The following is an 18,372-nucleotide window of genomic DNA, read 5'->3' as shown; positions in this document are numbered from 1 at the left end:
TCCCAAGAACAAAATCTCTCCCCAAGTAACCAACTTCCGATATTAAGATATAGTCAGCAAATGTTTCTCAGATCCTTAGCTGTAATGGTGACTAGTTGGGAGAAGTTACTTTCCAACTACAGGGGCTTTGTTTAGGAATCCAGGCTGTACTCAGGAACATGGAAAATAATATGTCAAGAAAGTTTCTTCATCAATGAGGGAAGATGTTAATGGAGGATTGGTAAGTGATTTATACATATCAGCAAAAAATATGCAGATGTGTGTATGCATTCAAATATGTGTAATCCAATATGCAAATATGTGTATGTATTCAAATTTATTTATACAAATAAATATACAAATTTTTGTATGAATTCAAAGAAAGGTAATGGCAAGTGCATAGATTCTGAAGCTTTTAAATTTTTGATGTACTTTCTAATGTTTCTAAAAATAAAATTTTACAAGTTTTAAATAAGATATATGTGTGTGTGTGTATATATATATATATATATATATATATATATATATATATATATATATATTCGGTCTATAGATATCCAGTTATATAATTCTTGCCCTGATTCTTGCCCTGATTGATTTAAAGGGCCATGTGAATAAAGAGGAGAACACTTAGAAACAGTGTCCAAACTCTCTGGTGAGGTCCAATTCTGTAGCTTTCAGAGGTAACTGTAATATGACATATCTGCCACTAGATAGAGCCCATGCTCCCAAAATAGAAAACCACTGAATTGGAACTTTGTTTTTTTGCATGTGCCCATAATTCTACCTTCACTGTTTAAAAATCACATGGGATAACAAATGACTCCCATGAAGAAGTAAGGAGAGTGTCCTGATCCTGGAAAGGCTTGATCTAGCACTGGAGTGGAGTATCAGGCCAGAGAAAAAGGAGAGAGGTGATTGGAAAATGAGTGGAGAGAAGAAGGTTTATGGGACATATGGGGAGGGGGGGTACTGGGAAAGGGGAAATTATTTGGAATGTAAACAAAGAATATAGAAAATAAAAAATAAAAATCACACGTGAAAATCTAAAAATACCCGTTTACTCACCATGCCACAGAATGGTCCGTAGGGTGGTGAGCTGGCATCTGGACCATTGAAAACTATGAGGTAGTTCTGGTCACAGCCACCTGGAGAGTAGATACTAAGGAAGGGAAACCCGACAGTCACACGCCTTCCAGAAGGAGCAACGATGATCCATTCACAATGAGTGTTGTTTGGGTAACTGTTAGGAAAGCCAGGGTTGGCGAATATACCTTCGTCGCCCAAGAGAGTCCCTCCACAACCTTCAAGGAAAGAATGAACAAAGGTTTCATTTAGCAAAATAGAAACCATCCAGCTTGCTTTTCCACACATGTAGCAAGCGCCTAATATTGAAACCGCCCTCCAGGACTGTTTTCTGCTAAATTCAGGCTAGGAACAAACTAGAAAACAATGGAATTGTTACCCCGAGAGAAAAGTCTTCATCTGCAGGCTTTGAGGACTCGGCAGGCCCGGCTTGCTAAGCAGAGTAGATAGCAATGACTGCCAAAATCAACTCACATTCTGTGGTACACCCAGACTGACGTCACAGCTTAGATGCTACAACAAAACTAATCAGGCCCACATTGGCAGTTCTAAGACCTATGCAACTTCTAAATCTGGTGACATGCCTTTAGCAGGGTCTCCCTTTCTGTGAGGCTCATGTGTGTAATAGTGATAGGCTGCCTGCAGGTCCCAAGATCAAAAGCTCTCCTTGAGTAACCAATTTCCGGTGTCAAGATATAGTTAGCCAAATGTTTCCTGGAGCATTGACTGTAATAGTAAAAAGCATGCTTCAAGGCAAAGATCTCGAGGTATTGGTGCCATTTTATTGGTTTGTACACCTATATCTATCAAAGCTGCCATTAGAGTAGACATCAAGGGGATTCAGAAAAAATGGTGGAGGGTAACTGTGGTTGCACAACTGATCTTCATGCTTTATTTCCTGTTCATTTCTTCTGTCTATGTCTCTGTTTCTCTCTCTCTCTCTCTCTCTCTCTCTCTCTCTCTCTCTCTCTCTCTCTCTCTCACACACACACACACACACACACACAAACACAAACACACACATCAATTCTTACAATGCAGGTCAGGCTGGCTTCAAAAATTATGTCCACACTGCTTCAGCCACTCAAGTGCAGGCCTGCAGCCAACACATTCATCGGCTCCACCATTTATCACCAATCAGGGAAGTTAATTATTGATCTTCCTTTGGTGTGAAGAGTTTGTTATCTGCAATTATTGAATGAGACCCTCTCTTATCCATTAATATACTTAAAAGATTCCTTTCATGAATTTTGTTTTGTAGGTCTCCAGATAGTGTAGAATTGAAGTATTGAAGGTACCCCTCTTTTCTTGAGCTAAATGTGTTCACATGACTTAAATTTCCTGCTATTTAATGAATAGTCAACCAAAAAAAAAAAAATCAGAAGAACCTATCCTCCTGAAGAAGCAATTATGACACAGGACTGCCACCAAATAATAGGAACCATGAAGGACAGCGCTACTCACAATCACATATCACTGGAAGTACATACACACAGTCACACGTGCAGTCGCTGCTCACTGTGTATGCAGACAGCTGCCTGCACATGCACAGATGTGTTCCTGGTGTGTCTTTTCTGTGATTTCGTTCACTGAGTTCTCAAAGAGAACTCTTGGGTGATCCAGTCAGAAGACCAAGAATAACATTTACATGGGAGTGTTTCTACTGTTTACTTCCTCAGACCTTTTATATGTAAGATGCGGTCTTTTATATCATAGAAATGATAGATAATTGTAGGATTTTGAAAATTTCGTTAAGTACTTTCATTGTTAAGAAATCTGCATCTTCAGCAGTGTAGGGGAATACCAGGACAGGGAAGCAGGAGGGGGTTGACTGAGGAACAGGGGGAGAGAATGGGGCTTATGGGACTTTCCGGAAAAGGGGAACCAGGAAAGGAGAAATAATTTGAAATGTAAATAAAGAATATATATAATTATTATTATTATAATAAAAGAAATCTGCATCTTTAACAGAAAATCATCAGGCACAGATAAAGGCCTTTGAATCTGTAATCTTATTTCCTAAGGACACCTTGTCCAGCCTCCAGAAGCTTCCCTCGGAGTGAGTATCTTACCGGAAGGAGAGGAGGTCCAGATAATGTCATAGCCATTGTGGGTGACTGAGCCATCACTGTGGAAGTGCAGATACAGTTCATTGCTCTGAGAGAAGATGGGATTGGGCAACAGGTTGCTGCAGTACTTGTCAATCAGTGGTGAGCTGCTACTGCCGCCGTTTCTTACCTGTGAAAACCCACCATTGGTTGGTTAGACTCTCCAGATCACCCCGTTTCAGCTCATCATTGACACGTGAGATAAATCCAGCAGGTTTGTTTTGGTTTTGTTTTCTGAGACAGTATCACCTTCTTAGCTCGGGCTAGCTCTGGCAAGCTCAGGCTAGCTCAGGCTAGCCTCGGACTCCCATTATTCCTGTCAGGCCCCCAGGCTCCAGAATTTGGGAATGGGGCTTTACATATTCAAGTATTTGTTGATGAAGACGTGTTAGAATTTACACCACACGCCATTTGCATTGGGATTTAGAAATATCTGATAAACTATAGCCACGGAAACATTGACATTCTTGTGATATTCTAGCTGGTGCCAGGGTCTGACAGAGCGTTATGTGTGCACCGATATTAAGGAATGGACAGTGAGTTTTCAAGGGGAAGGGGTGCCACTATCTGGCCTGTTTCCAGTTGTGATACTTTATTTCTGGGATCACAGTGGGGGTTGGGGGCCGGGGCCCAGATGCATCCCCCTGGAAAACTTAAAGCGGCCCCAATGCACAATGAGTAAAGAACAGGAAGCTCAGAAACGCGTCTTTTCCTTGTGGGAAAAGGAAATGACTCCATGTACATGTGATAGTCCTCACCCTGTGAACCCTCTCTCTTTCTAGGGCCTGAAGGACAAACAGGAAATGATGTGCTGTGGGGGAGGGGATAAGCACCCGTGAATCCAAGTCGGGCCCTACTTCCTGCTTCCTACTGTGTGTTCTCAGGGCACTGGAGAGGCTTCATCCATGCATGGTCCCAAGCCATGGGTAGGCCGTGCATGAAGGAGCTGGTGTTAGCATGTCTATATTCAATGTGAGAAGCCAACCCTGCTTCCCTTCGTCATTCCACAGTCCAGAATCTTGCGAGCCTTTAGAGTCCCCCGAGTCTACAGAAGGGCAGATTTACTTGGGTATCTGAGCTGGGGAGGCTCCTTCTAGACCTAGGCAACAGCCAGCAATACACACTTGGTTCTTCTCTTAAATGTTTAAACAAAATATCTCTGGCTAGGACAGACTGGTCAGTTACCTCCAAGCCCATGGAATAGCTGCCCTATTCCAATACAAGGCCTTACCCAATACCCCTCTACTCTCAGCATTGAGTTTCTTTCCCTGGGGATCCTCTTTTAAATCACTCCTGCAAGACCAGGGGAGGAGAGGCACACTGCTTAGAGATTAGCTCATTCACTTTTCTAAGAAGCATGAGACATACCTTGTAAATTAAGCAGGGGCATATCTGGTAAATTGGAGAGGGGAGGTGGAAGAATATTCACAGTAGGGTCTAGAGCCACGCCCTCTCTGCTAGCAATACACTAGAATCCTCATGGGAGACTTCTATTCCCACCATAGCTAAAAGAATAGAACACTAGGGATTCCTTCAGAGTCTCCCCTGGAGCTCCTGATGCAGATATGTTTGTGAGGCCGGTGTGGTAGCTTCCTGTCTCTGCTAATGTAACAGGAAGTTCCCCATCGAGAGGAGACTGATGTCTGGATGGCATAGCTGTTACCACCCAATGGTCAAAAGTAAGTCTTCACTTTCCAGCAGCCAGAGGACAAATGGCCAAGGTTAAGTAGGGCCAGTAATTGGTACCTTGAGTTAGGAATGGATTAAGACTATGACTCAGGGTTAGCAAAAGACTCTAGCCCTTTTCCATACCCCTCTCTTTTTGTTTCTGTGCACATCTGTTTCATACAAACATCTGGTTTTGTGGCTCTGTAAGCAGGTAAGGCCGAAGCTAACTCCCTTCCTATCACAAACAGCACAGATTCTGTGTCTTCATTTCTTCCCGTTCTCATCCCCTGCCATGAAAAGTATCCCAAGAAGAAGACACTAGCTTTCCCTAGGAATTCACAGCTGCTTAAGGATTCAGATTAACAGCACATTGGGTTCAATTCCAGATGGGAACTTTCCTACAGAGTAAGGTATGAGGAAGCCTGTGAAAGTTGAACACAGGGGCAGAGACCATCTACTGGAACTCCATTCTCCTCTAGGTTGAGGACCACACACAGACAGGGTGGGTGGGACAGGGGAACAGAAACAAGGCCACTGGAGATGGGCTGGTGAACAGAAAGGCTGGGAATCTGTTATCATCACAAAACAGCAGGAAAAAAGGCTGACAGAAAAGAAGGTTCACTGGGAAAGAGGCAGCGTGAATCCATAAGTTATTAATCCCACAAAAATTAGACAATTCTGGAGAGCATAATTGGAATATAAAGCTAACTAAACACAGGAATTGTAACTACCCTGATCTGATTAATTCACGTTGTATATGTGTTTGGAATACCATACGGCACCCCAACTTATGCCCAGTTAAAGTAGTGATTAAGCTTTTGAAGATGTGACCAAAGAGGCAGTAAGAGAAGAAATGAAACTCCGAGTCAGGAGTGGAAGCTGTCGACATCTTCCAGAGACTTTCCAGTAGAGCCACAAGGCCAATTCAGAGAGCTCAGGAAATCTGTAGCCCCAGTTAGCAGAACAAAGGTGCGGAGCCCACTCACTGCCCCTGGGAACCTGTGTCTAAAGGCCTGTGCTTGTAACTAGTCCTTGCCCACGGCATTCTCTTGATCCTGAAGATTGGAACTCAGATCTACGCTCCTGTGAAAGTCTTCTCTGTCCCATTGCTGGGTGGTGCCATGACAGAGGGTGACACTGCCACCCAACCATGCTTCCAGTGCTGTAACTGGAATCTGCTCAGTACGCATTTGTAGGATGAAAGAATACCAATTAATTTACTAAAATAAAGAGAGCTGTTGAATTAACATGGCTAGAAAACAATTCTTAGTGAGCCATCATGTTTTCACATAATCCATTTAAATTATATGCAAATATGCATTACCTCCAAGAAATCATTCATGCATTGTCTTGAATCTTCCAGCTGAAACCAGTAAAAAAAGAGCGAAATGCTGTGGTTCTGCGGGGCTCTAAGAATGATGGAGCAGTCCATGTTATTGTCATAACTCTGAGGCCACCCAGGACTCTTCAGATTGCCAAACTCTTGGTTGTATTCTCTGTTGCAGTCTTAGATTAAAAAAAAAAAAAAAACAGGATTCGTAGTTAATGTGCAGGTCCAAATATTTATAAGTCTTTCATCTTGATCACAACAGTGCTTTTACAGTCCACTAAATCTGAGCAGGATTCAGAAAGAGCTCCAGCCTCTGAGCTTATGTTTCAGAAAACAGGGACCTGAGAGATGCTGAGAATTGCGCATGTTCAGTTGCTGTGCGGCGGCTTGCGCATGTGCAATGGCCCCACGTGCAGGCTCAGCTGTTGTACAGAGGGCTTGCGCATGTGCAACGGCCCTGTGTGCGGGCTCAGTTGCCGTCACATGGCTTGTTCATGCCCCCTTGTAAAAGGTGTGAGTGCAAGACCCCTTTGAGGAGCACTCCAGCATCTTCTGAAGTCTTCTGCTTACATGGAAGAAGAGTTGTTGGTTGACACTTAGACCTTGTCTAGACCCAAAGGCTCACTTTCCCAAACATCATCTGCATAAGGATTTCCTTTGGTGAACTGTTCGTTCTGATTCAATTCACATATTTCTTTGTACACTTTTTCTTTTTTGGTTAAATGAAACCAAAACCAGAAGTAACCATGTATTCAAATCTAATTCTGCTTTAGTTTTGATCAAGATACAAACAATCCTTACATGAAGTATTCTCTGGAAACACTTCCTGATCACTGAAATCAAGCAATTTCATCAAGGCACTGTGGTCATTTACAAAACAATTTCCTAAGGCAAAGTGATTGTTACCATTGTAACCACACCAAAAATCACTGAACTGTGAACTTTATATATGTTATACCTTGATAAAGCTTAGTTTCCAATAGTCTAAATTGAATCTTACTTCAGATGGGGATATTTAGCCTTAATGACAGCTGATCTTTTCACAAGTGTCATTTCCATCAATGATAGTCATCAAAGCTGATTCTTCCAATAAACATGAGGTTTTAGGCTCACCTGCAATCTCATAAGTGAAATGCACTCTTGAGTTTCTGTTTAAAACTTCAGATTTGAAAATGACAACTGTGGTACTTGTTGAGGAATAGAACACTGGCAAGGTTGTGTAGTTTGCACCGCAGAACTGAGTCACCTGGTTTCCATTAGTCTGAAATGAAATGGAAGCCATATGGCATGAGATTTGGCTTCAGAACAGTGCAGCTACACCAGACAGTAAACTCTATTAATATGTGACTTCAGTATCCAGCCATTATAAGTAGCTCTAATCTCAGGCACCACAAAACACTTAGCATTAACTTGGGAATTGAGTAGTGTCTCACCTCACTAGAAGGGTGGGGCATAAGGAGCATAGCTTCTGCTAAAATCATCAGCAGACACGTTCCTGCAGAAATCAAGGCTGCTCCCTCTCGAGCCATATCACAGCAAAAGTGTGTGTGTTCTCGCTGGGAACAGAGCCAGGGTATGTGAACTCCCTACAAGTTCCTTACTCTAGCTACCCCTGGTCTAGAGTTCTATTGGATTAGCCAGAGCCGGAAGTACTCCTATAAGGTTCCCCTTCTGTTGTCCCTGGCACTTGGTACCTATAATAATGACTTTGTGCCCTTCAGCAGCACTTTGGAAATCCTCATTCCCTGTCAAATGCTCAGGGTAAATGCCTAAAAATTTCTACACGTACAAGCAGGTGTCCCAAAGGCATCAAACAACATCCCTGTCATATGGCTCAAATAGATGCAGTTCTTGGACTCTGTCTGATGGCACAGACCCCAGCCTTGTTTCCAGGCTCCTGCTATTAGTCTGTCTTGTTCACCTACTTAGCTAACTCTCTTCCGTATTGTCCTTGTCCTAAGTTTGTCTGATGTAACCTCTAAACTTTAACTGAATTGCTAAAGCCTCCCCCCAATATTTACACCCCAAGACTTTCAACTTTGTAGCCTTATGGGACTCTCATGTCTCCAGCAGCTCATGATGGCTTTCTCCACAGTTTTCTGGGTGACAATGTTGCAGTGCAGTGGGGTGGGCTCTGCTGTGTTCTTCATTATAGTGTCTATCCTCTGTGGTATCTTAGCTCATAGTGATTTTCTATGTCCTAGGTTTGTTTTGAAGACTTAGAGGCACTGAGTGTTTTTATAGACAGCACATTAAACATCCTCAATAGTAATATTTGCAACCAGGCAATTCTGTTGCTCTTGTACACCACAGCTACCTGGACATGTTATTTTTGTTTTCTAATAAGGAATCTGCCTTGATTTGCATTATTCTAGCTTCATAAGGAGATAGGAAACTCAAAGTGCTTTGAGCGAAAGGGTCTCATTGCGCTTGCCTCTAAGTCTTTCTGCTGGGGCTTCCCCTGGGGCATAGGGATTCTGTGCTGGTGGAATGTGGCTCCCCTCACTTCTCAACCATCTCAGGATCCTCAGAGCAACCTTGGTCTCCAGGATCTATGCGGCACTCAGCTGTCCTCCAGCTTGTGCTTCTCTGACCCTCCACATCGAGTCAAGCTAGACGCTTGTCTCTGAGCTAGAGACTTGTAAGAAGTGACAAAGCCCAGTTTTATATTGAGGAGGGCCTTGAGAATTCAGATGGTGACAGGTAGAGCTCCTTTACAGCCTGGCCTTGGGCATTCAAATATGGTCTCTGCGCGGGAGTGCGCTAGTTGTTTACCCAGCTGCAGGTGCCAATAGTTTCAGGGTAGCTCAGACTATGGGCTCAGAATTTAAATATTTTCTCTGGCCACCCTTATTGCTCTCCCCATTCTAACCCCCGATTGAGGATATGATCATGCTCAGTTCTCTGTGTCTTCCTCCTGACAGCTGTTGTGCCATCTTTCCCCATGGGAAACTAAGACTCCACTATTTATCTCTTTGAGCCCAGAAAGCTTCTGTTTCCCATTTGATTCTCTCAATTTGCCATAAGTGTAGCCCCACTAGACGGGCACCAAATGGTCTCTTTGCTGGTTTTCCGGTGTTCTGTATGGGTCTCTCCAGTTCACCTGGACATAGCCAAGTTAGCCATAGATGTAGTTCTCCAGGTGTGGCTCACGGAACTCTGGGATTTGGTGGCAGAATACAAGAGATGCTTATCAAATATTGATTAACATGTGCTAGGCAGATCAACTGGTGTCAGTTATGGTTCCTAGGAATGTGCATTTTTAACAAGACATCCAGATGATTCTTAGCCACAGGATGGTTTGAAAGTATCTTTCCCACAGGACTACATTTAAGTTGATTAGTATGCCAGCAAGGAAGGTTTTGTCTCCTACTGAAAAAAACACAATTCTACAAGTGACAGGACTTTATTTAGGCATGGCTTCATCACTTGCAGTGTCTGCAAATGTGACAGCCACCATCCTGGATCTTTACCTGTACTGAATCCTGAAGTTCTAAATAGTTCTGTGAGCAGTCTTGTGAGGACAGCTGCAATTCCCACACGGTTATCTGGACCTGGTGGTGTGGGGGAGCTTCAATGACCCAAGTACAGGTAGAAAATGGCAGTCTGATGTTTGACAAATGAGGTGATGATGTGTTTTGAGGTGTCGAAGTTGCATTATATGTTCCCCCACAAGGCACTGAAAAAGAAGAAAGAAAATAAATATCTAATTATACATACTATCTTTAACATCTTACTTAGAAAATATTTTGATATTCTTTTAAGGATTTAGTATATGCCATGGTGACATGGGGCTGTAATGCCACCTTCTTGCAAGCTTGAGGTCAGAGGATAAAACAAGGCTAGCCTGGCAACTTAGTGAGACTTTGTCAAAGAAAGGTAAACTGAGAGCAGGGACTCTAGCTCTCACGTGTCTAATAATCCTCTAAAACTATAATTAATTTATATATAATAAGCATGCCTTCTTGTCAGTGCATAAGGACACATATATTTCATAATATGTCAGAATACTTACTGTCCACAAAGGTATATGTTACATTAAATCCTTTCATTTCAAAAGTTATGTCGGAGACAAATTGAACCGTAAGAAAGTTGCCAGAAGAAACAAAAGGGGCAGGCACTGTGCTACCACAAAATCTTCCACCTAAATTTGAGTTTATGCTTGCACCGTCTGCTACCTGGAAGAAAAAAATAGTTTATAGTAGTTCATTATTAATAAAGGAATTTCTATTTTGCACTAACTTACCTATGAGGTCACCAGAGGTCATGGTGATAGACCATGGATTAAGGATCTATATGTGGGTGTTCTTACAGACAGTCTTCATTTCGATTGATAGTGCTAGAATGGTTTTCAGTAAAAAGCCAACATGATGCCCAACATATATTTTTCTCTTAGGAAAAGTAATATCAAAAAACCAATGATAACAACAACAACAACAAAAAAGCCCGATGGGCTCGAAGTCATGCAACCCATTGCTAGGGTCTCTGCGGCCTGAATCATCGCTCTTTCCGAAGCTTCCTGTTAGGCTCTAGTAGGCTGCTGCCAAGATGAAGCCAAGTCCTGGAGCTGCCTAACTGCTTCCGACCCTCTTAATAGATAGGCCACACCCTTAATAGATAGACCACACCCATGCTGACACTGTCCAGCCTGATGGATGGCTTCTCCAACCCTCCCGGGTCTGCTTTCTGGATGTCTCTGCTTGTCTGGGATGCTTGAGCCTCCCAGGCTCAGTCTGGCTCCACAGCTCTTGCATCTGCCTTCCTTTACTCAGACTCCTCCTGGTAGCCACAGAGTCTGTTGAGATCTAGCCTCCTCTATCACCCACCAGCATTGCCTTCCCTAAAGGAAGCACTGCCCTCATTCCCTGACTCCTCTCCTCAGGGCAAGTATTACTGTCAACACGTTACACATTTAACTTGCTAATTCTGTTGCCTTTCCTTCTAAAATGAACACCACATTCCACAGAAGCCCAGAATCTTATTCTGTCCCACCCTGTGGCCCCAGACTTTAAGAGTGTGTAATGCATAAACCATGTTCACTCAATTCTTAGTAAGTGCTTTGACCCTTCCCTCTACCCACCTGCCTTGGTCTGTTCTGTAATATTGTACCAGAGTACCATAGACCATGTCACTTATAAACAGATTAATTGTGATAGTTCTGAGGATTGAGAAATCTTCAGAACTCAAGGGCAGCCTCTGATGAGGGCCTTCTTACCTTCTGATATGTGAACATCCTATGAAGAACTGCAGGATCATGCCAGCTCTCCAATCTCTTCCTCTCCTGGGGTGATGCTATTCACCCCATGTTAAGAACCCTACTCTTATGACTTCATCTAGCGCCAATTATACCTCAAAATCCCCATACCTTTAGCATATGGATATAAGATATACATTTTTATGCATGATATGTACATACCACAGCACCACCCACCCCTAAAATATTTTCCCCAAGTCTTCCCTATCTCAATAAACATCTCAACTCTAAACTTCAGTCATACTTAACTCTCCCATTCCCATGACAACCATACCTACTTGTTTCTACCTTCTAAATATATTGTGCCAATGCCATGTGACCCTGTGCCTTCAGGACATGGTTCACAGATCAATCGCACAGAGCACTCATGGAGTGCTGCACCATGGTGTCCAGGTGTTTGATGACCTACAGTATGTTCCTGTTCTTCCTACAAAACTATACCTTGTACGCAATGCAGACTCTTCCCTCTGGACCACTGTCTACAAGCCCTGGTCAATGCAGTTTCCCCTCTCCCACCCCGCTGCTCACTGCCTCTGGCAGACTCCTCCCTTGGAGACATAGTCTTTCTTGAAGGACTGATAATCCCTGGTTGTAGAACTTCTTCTCAAATGACACCACACAGTGGGGCCCTCCTCCAGTGCCATCTTGTTTCATTTTACTGTGATCAAACTCTATCAGCTTAATGCTTATTTATTTTACTGGGCTCCTCCTCTGCACAAGTGTGAGTTCCACAAGAAGAGGAATGGAGTTATGTGCAAAAGTGTCTCCAGCCTCCAGAACAGCCTTTTACAAACACCCAAAGAAATAGTGAAGGTTTGGATGGCCCTCAAACACCTTACTAAAAAAACAAAGTATGATTTCATTTTTTATTACTATGTAGTTAATTTTTATTGTACTTTAATGATGAGTTTCCATGCTTCTGTAGCTCTGAATATGAGCTCATAATGGAACCACATTAGATCAGAGATCTCTGAGCTGTGTGACCACTGACATTATAAAATGAAGAGGATGAATTTCAAAATTAAACAGTAAACAAACTGACCACTAGATGGTACTGTCTCTCCTATATGAACTTAATTTCAAGTCATAAGAAGCAAGGAGAAGTGGAGTTCTGTAATCTAATACCCTCAATTCATAAAAGAGTTGCCAAGGTTAAGACAGTGGACATTATCTCGTAAGTGGGGTTTCATTACAACCACAGTGGTCTTTATGATCACCACGAGCTTTTTACTTGTACCTTTGTGTGTGGAGTTGACATATAGAGAGACATAAAAGAACTTTCTGTACCTTCAAGGTGCTCATGAAATAGTGCAAAAAAGGGCCAAATGTAAGTGTGTGTGTGTGTGTGTGTGTGTGTGTGTGTGTGTGTGTGAATCTGTGTTTGTATCACTGTTTCCAAATACATCTACAAATATGCATGGAAGAATACATAAAAAGGAAAACAAAGAAAATAAAAAGTAATTATGTCAAATAAAAAAAGAGAAATTCATACTATTAAAAGAATGAACTGTGTTGGGGATGAGAGAGTCAGGCTCCATGCCAAGGAGCTTTGGTCTTACTCTACACGAGCAGTTGTGAGTTTTAAATAGAGACTGGAAAATGTGAGGGGCAGCACAAGAAGTCAGGACTGGGTAGAAGGTGGTCCTGTGCTGACACTATATTCATCCAACCACGTTAAAGTAGGAGTTTGTGCAGCTTATTGGAAATACATAGTTACAACTAACATGGCTCCTAGCCTCCAGTATGGTCAGACCTGAAATCTCTCTATCTCTGTTCTGTTCCTTGACAACACCAAATCTCTACAGTGGGTAGACCTTGCACAACACTGGGACAGGAAGTGCATGTCTATGATGACCTGAACACTATTAACTCAGGCATACCTTGCCTCCTAGAAGCCTTCTTTCTTGGTGTCACTGTGACAAAATGCCTACGACAGTCAACTCAAGGTATAGTTTGTCTCTAGGACTCAGTGCATGCATGACTACTCTCTATAGCGATACAGTTACAGAGCTCTGTTGTCCTGGACCTGTGCAAAGGTCATGTCAGAAGGACACTCTGGGGACGGGGGTTGCGTACTTCCTAGAAGCAGTGATGCAGAAAGAAAAGGGTGGTTGGGCGGTGTCCTCAATAACCTACCTTCATAACTGGTCCCCATGCTGGGCCATGTCTTCTTAACTGCTGGGCTTTGGTGGGACATGCAAGACTCATACTATCACAGTAATAACTATTTACTCTTTATGCAATTTTAGTGTTTGAGCTAATATCTATAATGAGATAGTCTGAAATGCACACTTATTTAATGAATAACTAAGTATATGAATGCTTAGTGGTCATGCTATCACCTAACCAATGCACCTAGGGTCTTCTGATGCTGTCCCCAAAGAGGCACACAACCTTCCCCAGTGACTGATTTTATGCAGAAGGGTTAAAGGCCAGTGACTTATCACCAGGGCTCCTAGGAAGCTGACATAAACCTCTAGGGAATGGTTTTGATTAAGTTTGGTGTTTGGGAGTTTATAATTGGCCTTACAGCAATCATTTGGAGCATTTAGTGTTTAGAAGTCACATTTCTGAATCCAATAGGATGGTAAGTATGGAGAATTTTCTCTTCAGATAGGACTGGAAACTTTAAAATATATCTGCCAAAACCAAGAACTCGGATGGAGGTAAGGAGGAAACCTTGGGAGGGCAGCATCTTCTTGCCTCCCGTTTCCGGTTTCCAAGCAGGAGGAAGCAGTGAGGACCACACTTTTGATGCCTCTCAACCAACCTTACTGATGCTCACTCTGCACAAGGATGACTAAACTAACCAAGAGTTGGAGACTGGGTAGTACACAGCACCGTCCTTTCCCCTTATGCTTTTCTTGAGGATACGCCTTGTTGATACCACTCTCTGCTTTATGGAAGTAACAAGGTGTGTGAGCTTCCATGTATGCTCTTAAGTGTCATGGCACACTCACATCTGAGAAGCCCGACATCCTCCATTCTGATCCCTTTCTATGTCAAGGGCATCTAACGTTTGCTTTCATGTTGTATAATGTATCTGTTTACAGGTCAGTCTCCCCCCCACCCCATGGGTTCCATCTCCCTGGGAAACACTCACTGCCACATCTCCCATACTATGTGCCACGACTGCCACACAATTCCATGGGACAGATGTGACAATGGTTTCAACAGTCATTGATCACCACAGTTCACTAATGTACAGCAGATGTCCCTCTTGGTCTCCTAGTCAAAACTCTCAAAGACAGCAATGAAGGGAGTAGGCGTGACTCAGCAATGGAGCTGGTATAATGTGCCTTATACACTACCTATAGAGAGCTGTGTCATTAGCTTTTAGAGAATGTAATTGTATTGCAACATTTAAAAAGGGAGAGTAAATACTGATAACACCTCCACAAGATCTGGAATCACCAGGGCACCAGTTTCTGGGCATGCCTGTGAGGAAGTGTCGAGACTGGGTTAACTGAATTAGAATGAATCCACCACAAATGTGGGTGGTGCCAATCCCTGACTCTGGACTGAATGAAAAAGGAAACTATGAGCAGTGTGTCAGAATCGATCCCTCTGTGCTTCCTGGCTGTGGACATAACGGGACTACTTGCTTTCTGCCTTCAAATCTTATTGCTTTTCAGGAACCTAAAGAAGCTGGTTTTAAATAACCTCTTAAGCAATTCTGGCTACTTTTTTTTCTTCTCATTTTAGAGAAGGACTAAGCTTGAATGAACATGTCCCGCATTTTGTCACCTCTAGCCCCTCACGAACTCTCTTATAACAACTGGCTTCTAGCCCCATGTCTTATTAAAATGGTTGTCACCCAATAGACTGACTTTCTTCATCTCAGCCTCTCTTGGCCTGTGACCTGCAGTTTAACACCTCTGGCCACCTACACATCATTTGGAAAGGTGTCTTGCCCTGACTTCCATGTACTACTGAATGTCACAAGCTTTTCTCTCAGTCATCCATTTCTGTTCCTTCATTTTCGGTTCTCCCGATGCATCCTGTCCTTGGCACCCTTCCTAGAGGCCAATAGGAGTTTGGCTGTCTAGCTTCAGCTTGTCTTAAAAAATGTTTCTTTGGGAATTTTGGGGAAGCTTTGGATGCCTTCTATATAAAATAAAAGAAACAGACCAATTACAGTGTGTTTTTGCACTGCAGTTGCCATTTATCTTAGGAATTCTCAAAGTCCTCTGACTATCTCACTCCATCCAACTAATCTTCCTATATATCTTTTCTTAACAAGGTACTCAGCAAGACAGAATAGAACCTTGAAGCTAATGTTAGAAGTCACTTGAGATGTTTGAGTGATGATATCAGAGATGAACTCGAACAGGAGACTAGCATCTATAATATATATTGAAGCCACTGTAAGCAACAGTGTTCTCATTTTCAATGCTTGTAGTTTGTAAGCTGGAATCCCCTGTATTAGAGCACACTGTTAAGGTGTAGCAGTCTCACCTTTACGTAATCATAGATGCATCTTCCTGATGATGATGGCCCCTCCAGAGTAAATGCATTGAAGGTGAGCTTAACAAGTTTGTTTTCAGGTGCAATTATGTACCATATGCAGTTTAGACCTTTGTCATAACGTCCCTTTGAATCAGAATCAGGAGACACAAAGCTCTGGTTGTCCTGGGTGAGGTACCCACCACATCCTTGCTGGGGTCCTGTTAAAAGAAAGAAGCATTACTGTGCAGAAGAAGAAAATGATCTTCACTTTACTGTGGGAGGATTTTGACGAGGAGAGGTTCCATTTTCTCCCAAATATTTGTGAATATTTTCAAAAGGTCCCGGAGCTCTGGTGAGCGTGCATGTGTGTGTTTCTCCGCTTTTCTTGGCTTCTTGCTAATTCTCTTTTTTCTCATCACTGAGTCCCCTCCTTATCAGCACTCAGAGATACCCGAAACCGTGAGTAGCCACACTGGGTGCACACATGCGCCTCTGTAGAACTAGTCATGCAACTTATTCAAGCTTTCCCAACCCTGAAAAAACTCAATTTTCTGAAAATTGAGTTCTTTTGCATAATAAAGCTGGCAGAAAATGTGCACATCCCTGACGTTTATGCTCTACTTCTGTGGACACTGCCAAAACTAAACACTGAATTTATGAAGATTTACCCAATACTTCAAAAAAAAATTACCTCCCAACTAGTTTTTCATTTAAATAGTTAAGACAGAAACAGACCATTAGGAGATGGTTAGCTCTGGCTCCTACTTTACATTAAACCACATTCTCTGTATTTTTTTTTCTTTTCCAAAACCAAGCCAAGAGGAGACTAAAGAATAAAAAAATCCATTAGAGAAAAACTATCTACACTGAAATTAAACAATTAGTCATACAAAACCAAATTAAATAATACAGAGCATTTTAATGATGAGTGTATGTCTACTGCAGGAAAGAAGAGAAGCGTAACCCCCTAGATTTAGGATGTGTTTACTCCACAGCCCAACAGGTATCTCAGAAATGACGTAGAAAGAGCATGAAAGGAAGAAAAGCTGGCAATGTCTAAAGAAAAAGTCAGGTTGACTTAATCTCAAAGTAGTCACAATAATATAAATTAGTGTTCAAATGAGTGGTCGGCATCCTTGCACTGGACACAAGCACAGCTTATTTCCTCTGTTGTGGCCCTTCCTACCATACCAGAGTCTAACCTTGCTCTGTCCTAGGCTGACCTTGAAATTGGGAATATAACTGCCTTTGTATCTTTCTGACAAGCTGGATCATAGTGTAGCTGCCTTTGTCTCTTTAGATTCACGACGTCCCTCATAATTCATATTGCACCCTTATACTTTTGCATAATTGAGAAATTATATATTTTTGAACTCATGGTTTCAGAGTTCTTTTCCACAGCCTGAAGGGCTGTCCTGAAGGTCTCAGCATCTATCATTTTGCTGATACATAGCCGCACCCTCGGCTCCTGAACTCTCATGATGTTTCTAGTAATCATGAAGTCATTAAAATGAACGGGGAGGGCATTCTTCAGTAGGAAAGAGTCCTTCACTGCTAGTACTGGGTCCAGAAAATATTTACATCACTACACACACCAGCTTCATGCCCACAGCAGCTATTGACACTGGTGGAGACTCACTCCCCACAGGGCCCTGGCCCTGGCCCTGGGGCAGGAAGCATGTCACTCTGTCCCCACCAGGGCCACACTGGGCTCAGCATAGGAAGACACAATTTTGTTCTGAAAACTATGAGGCAAATTAAGAACCATAATAAAGTTCAAAACTAGAGCATAAAGAGCTTTTGATTTTATCCTATGGTACAATACCACTACTAATAAAAGTAATGTCATGAGGTAGATATGCCTGGTATGAAGGCAGGCTAGGAACTCTGTGTACTGATAAATGCTTTTGTTATAAGCTACTGGCATCAGGATAGCAGAATCACCATTATAGCACATACATTACTGCCCCCCCCCAGAGAGAGAGAGAGAAAGAGAGAGAGAGAGAGAGAGAGAGAGAGAGAGAGAGAATTTGTCTGAGCTATCAGACTATTGTAAATAAGTCAGTTCATAAAATATAAGACAAAGAAAATGGAAAGCTAATATCACTTAATAGTAATCAATATTAGCAGTCAGATAACTTTGGCCAAAATAACCAAGTGACTGAAGGAAAAGCAGTATCACAGGGGCTAAAGGGGGCTTACAGGGTTCTGGAAATGATGATGGTAGAAAGTGTCCAGTTTTAGCATTTAGACACAGTGCAGCTTCTTTGTGCTTGCAGTTCTCTTAAGGCAGATGGAAGTGCAAGTGTGTGTGCCTTTGGAGGATGGAAACAGCAATGATAGCATAAGAAGGAAGCAATGCCACAAAATGTTAAGGCCACATTGCTGTGCCCACATGCCTAGAGTGCCAGGTTCTAATAGGACCTATGACTAGGAAAGAGTCCTGTGTATTAAAATACCTGTATTTTCTGTATTGCTACCTTAAAGTTCCTTTCCTT

The 18,372-nt window shown here is 42.5% G+C and overlaps 1 protein-coding gene across 2 annotated transcripts in view; it reads right to left on the bottom strand.

The window, feature by feature from the left end:
* Positions 1 to 18,372, bottom strand: part of Cubn (cubilin) — a 206,819-nt gene that overhangs the window by 1,148 nt on the left and 187,299 nt on the right. For both annotated transcript variants that reach the window (XM_052157465.1, XM_052157464.1), the window contains exons 60-66: positions 15,884 to 16,092; positions 10,187 to 10,349; positions 9,645 to 9,850; positions 7,285 to 7,432; positions 6,166 to 6,347; positions 3,138 to 3,303; positions 1,048 to 1,283 (exon numbers count right to left, since the gene is read on the bottom strand). In XM_052157465.1, the coding sequence (XP_052013425.1) occupies positions 1,048 to 1,283; positions 3,138 to 3,303; positions 6,166 to 6,347; positions 7,285 to 7,432; positions 9,645 to 9,850; positions 10,187 to 10,349; positions 15,884 to 16,092 (1,310 nt within the window). The remainder of the gene's footprint in view (positions 1 to 1,047; positions 1,284 to 3,137; positions 3,304 to 6,165; positions 6,348 to 7,284; positions 7,433 to 9,644; positions 9,851 to 10,186; positions 10,350 to 15,883; positions 16,093 to 18,372) is intronic.

This window comes from Apodemus sylvaticus, chromosome 14 (genome assembly GCF_947179515.1).
Source record: "Apodemus sylvaticus chromosome 14, mApoSyl1.1, whole genome shotgun sequence".
In the NCBI taxonomy this organism is placed as follows: Eukaryota; Metazoa; Chordata; class Mammalia; order Rodentia; family Muridae; genus Apodemus; species Apodemus sylvaticus.
Note: the sequence above shows the minus strand (reverse complement) of the source record. Positions and strands in the feature narration are given on the sequence as shown.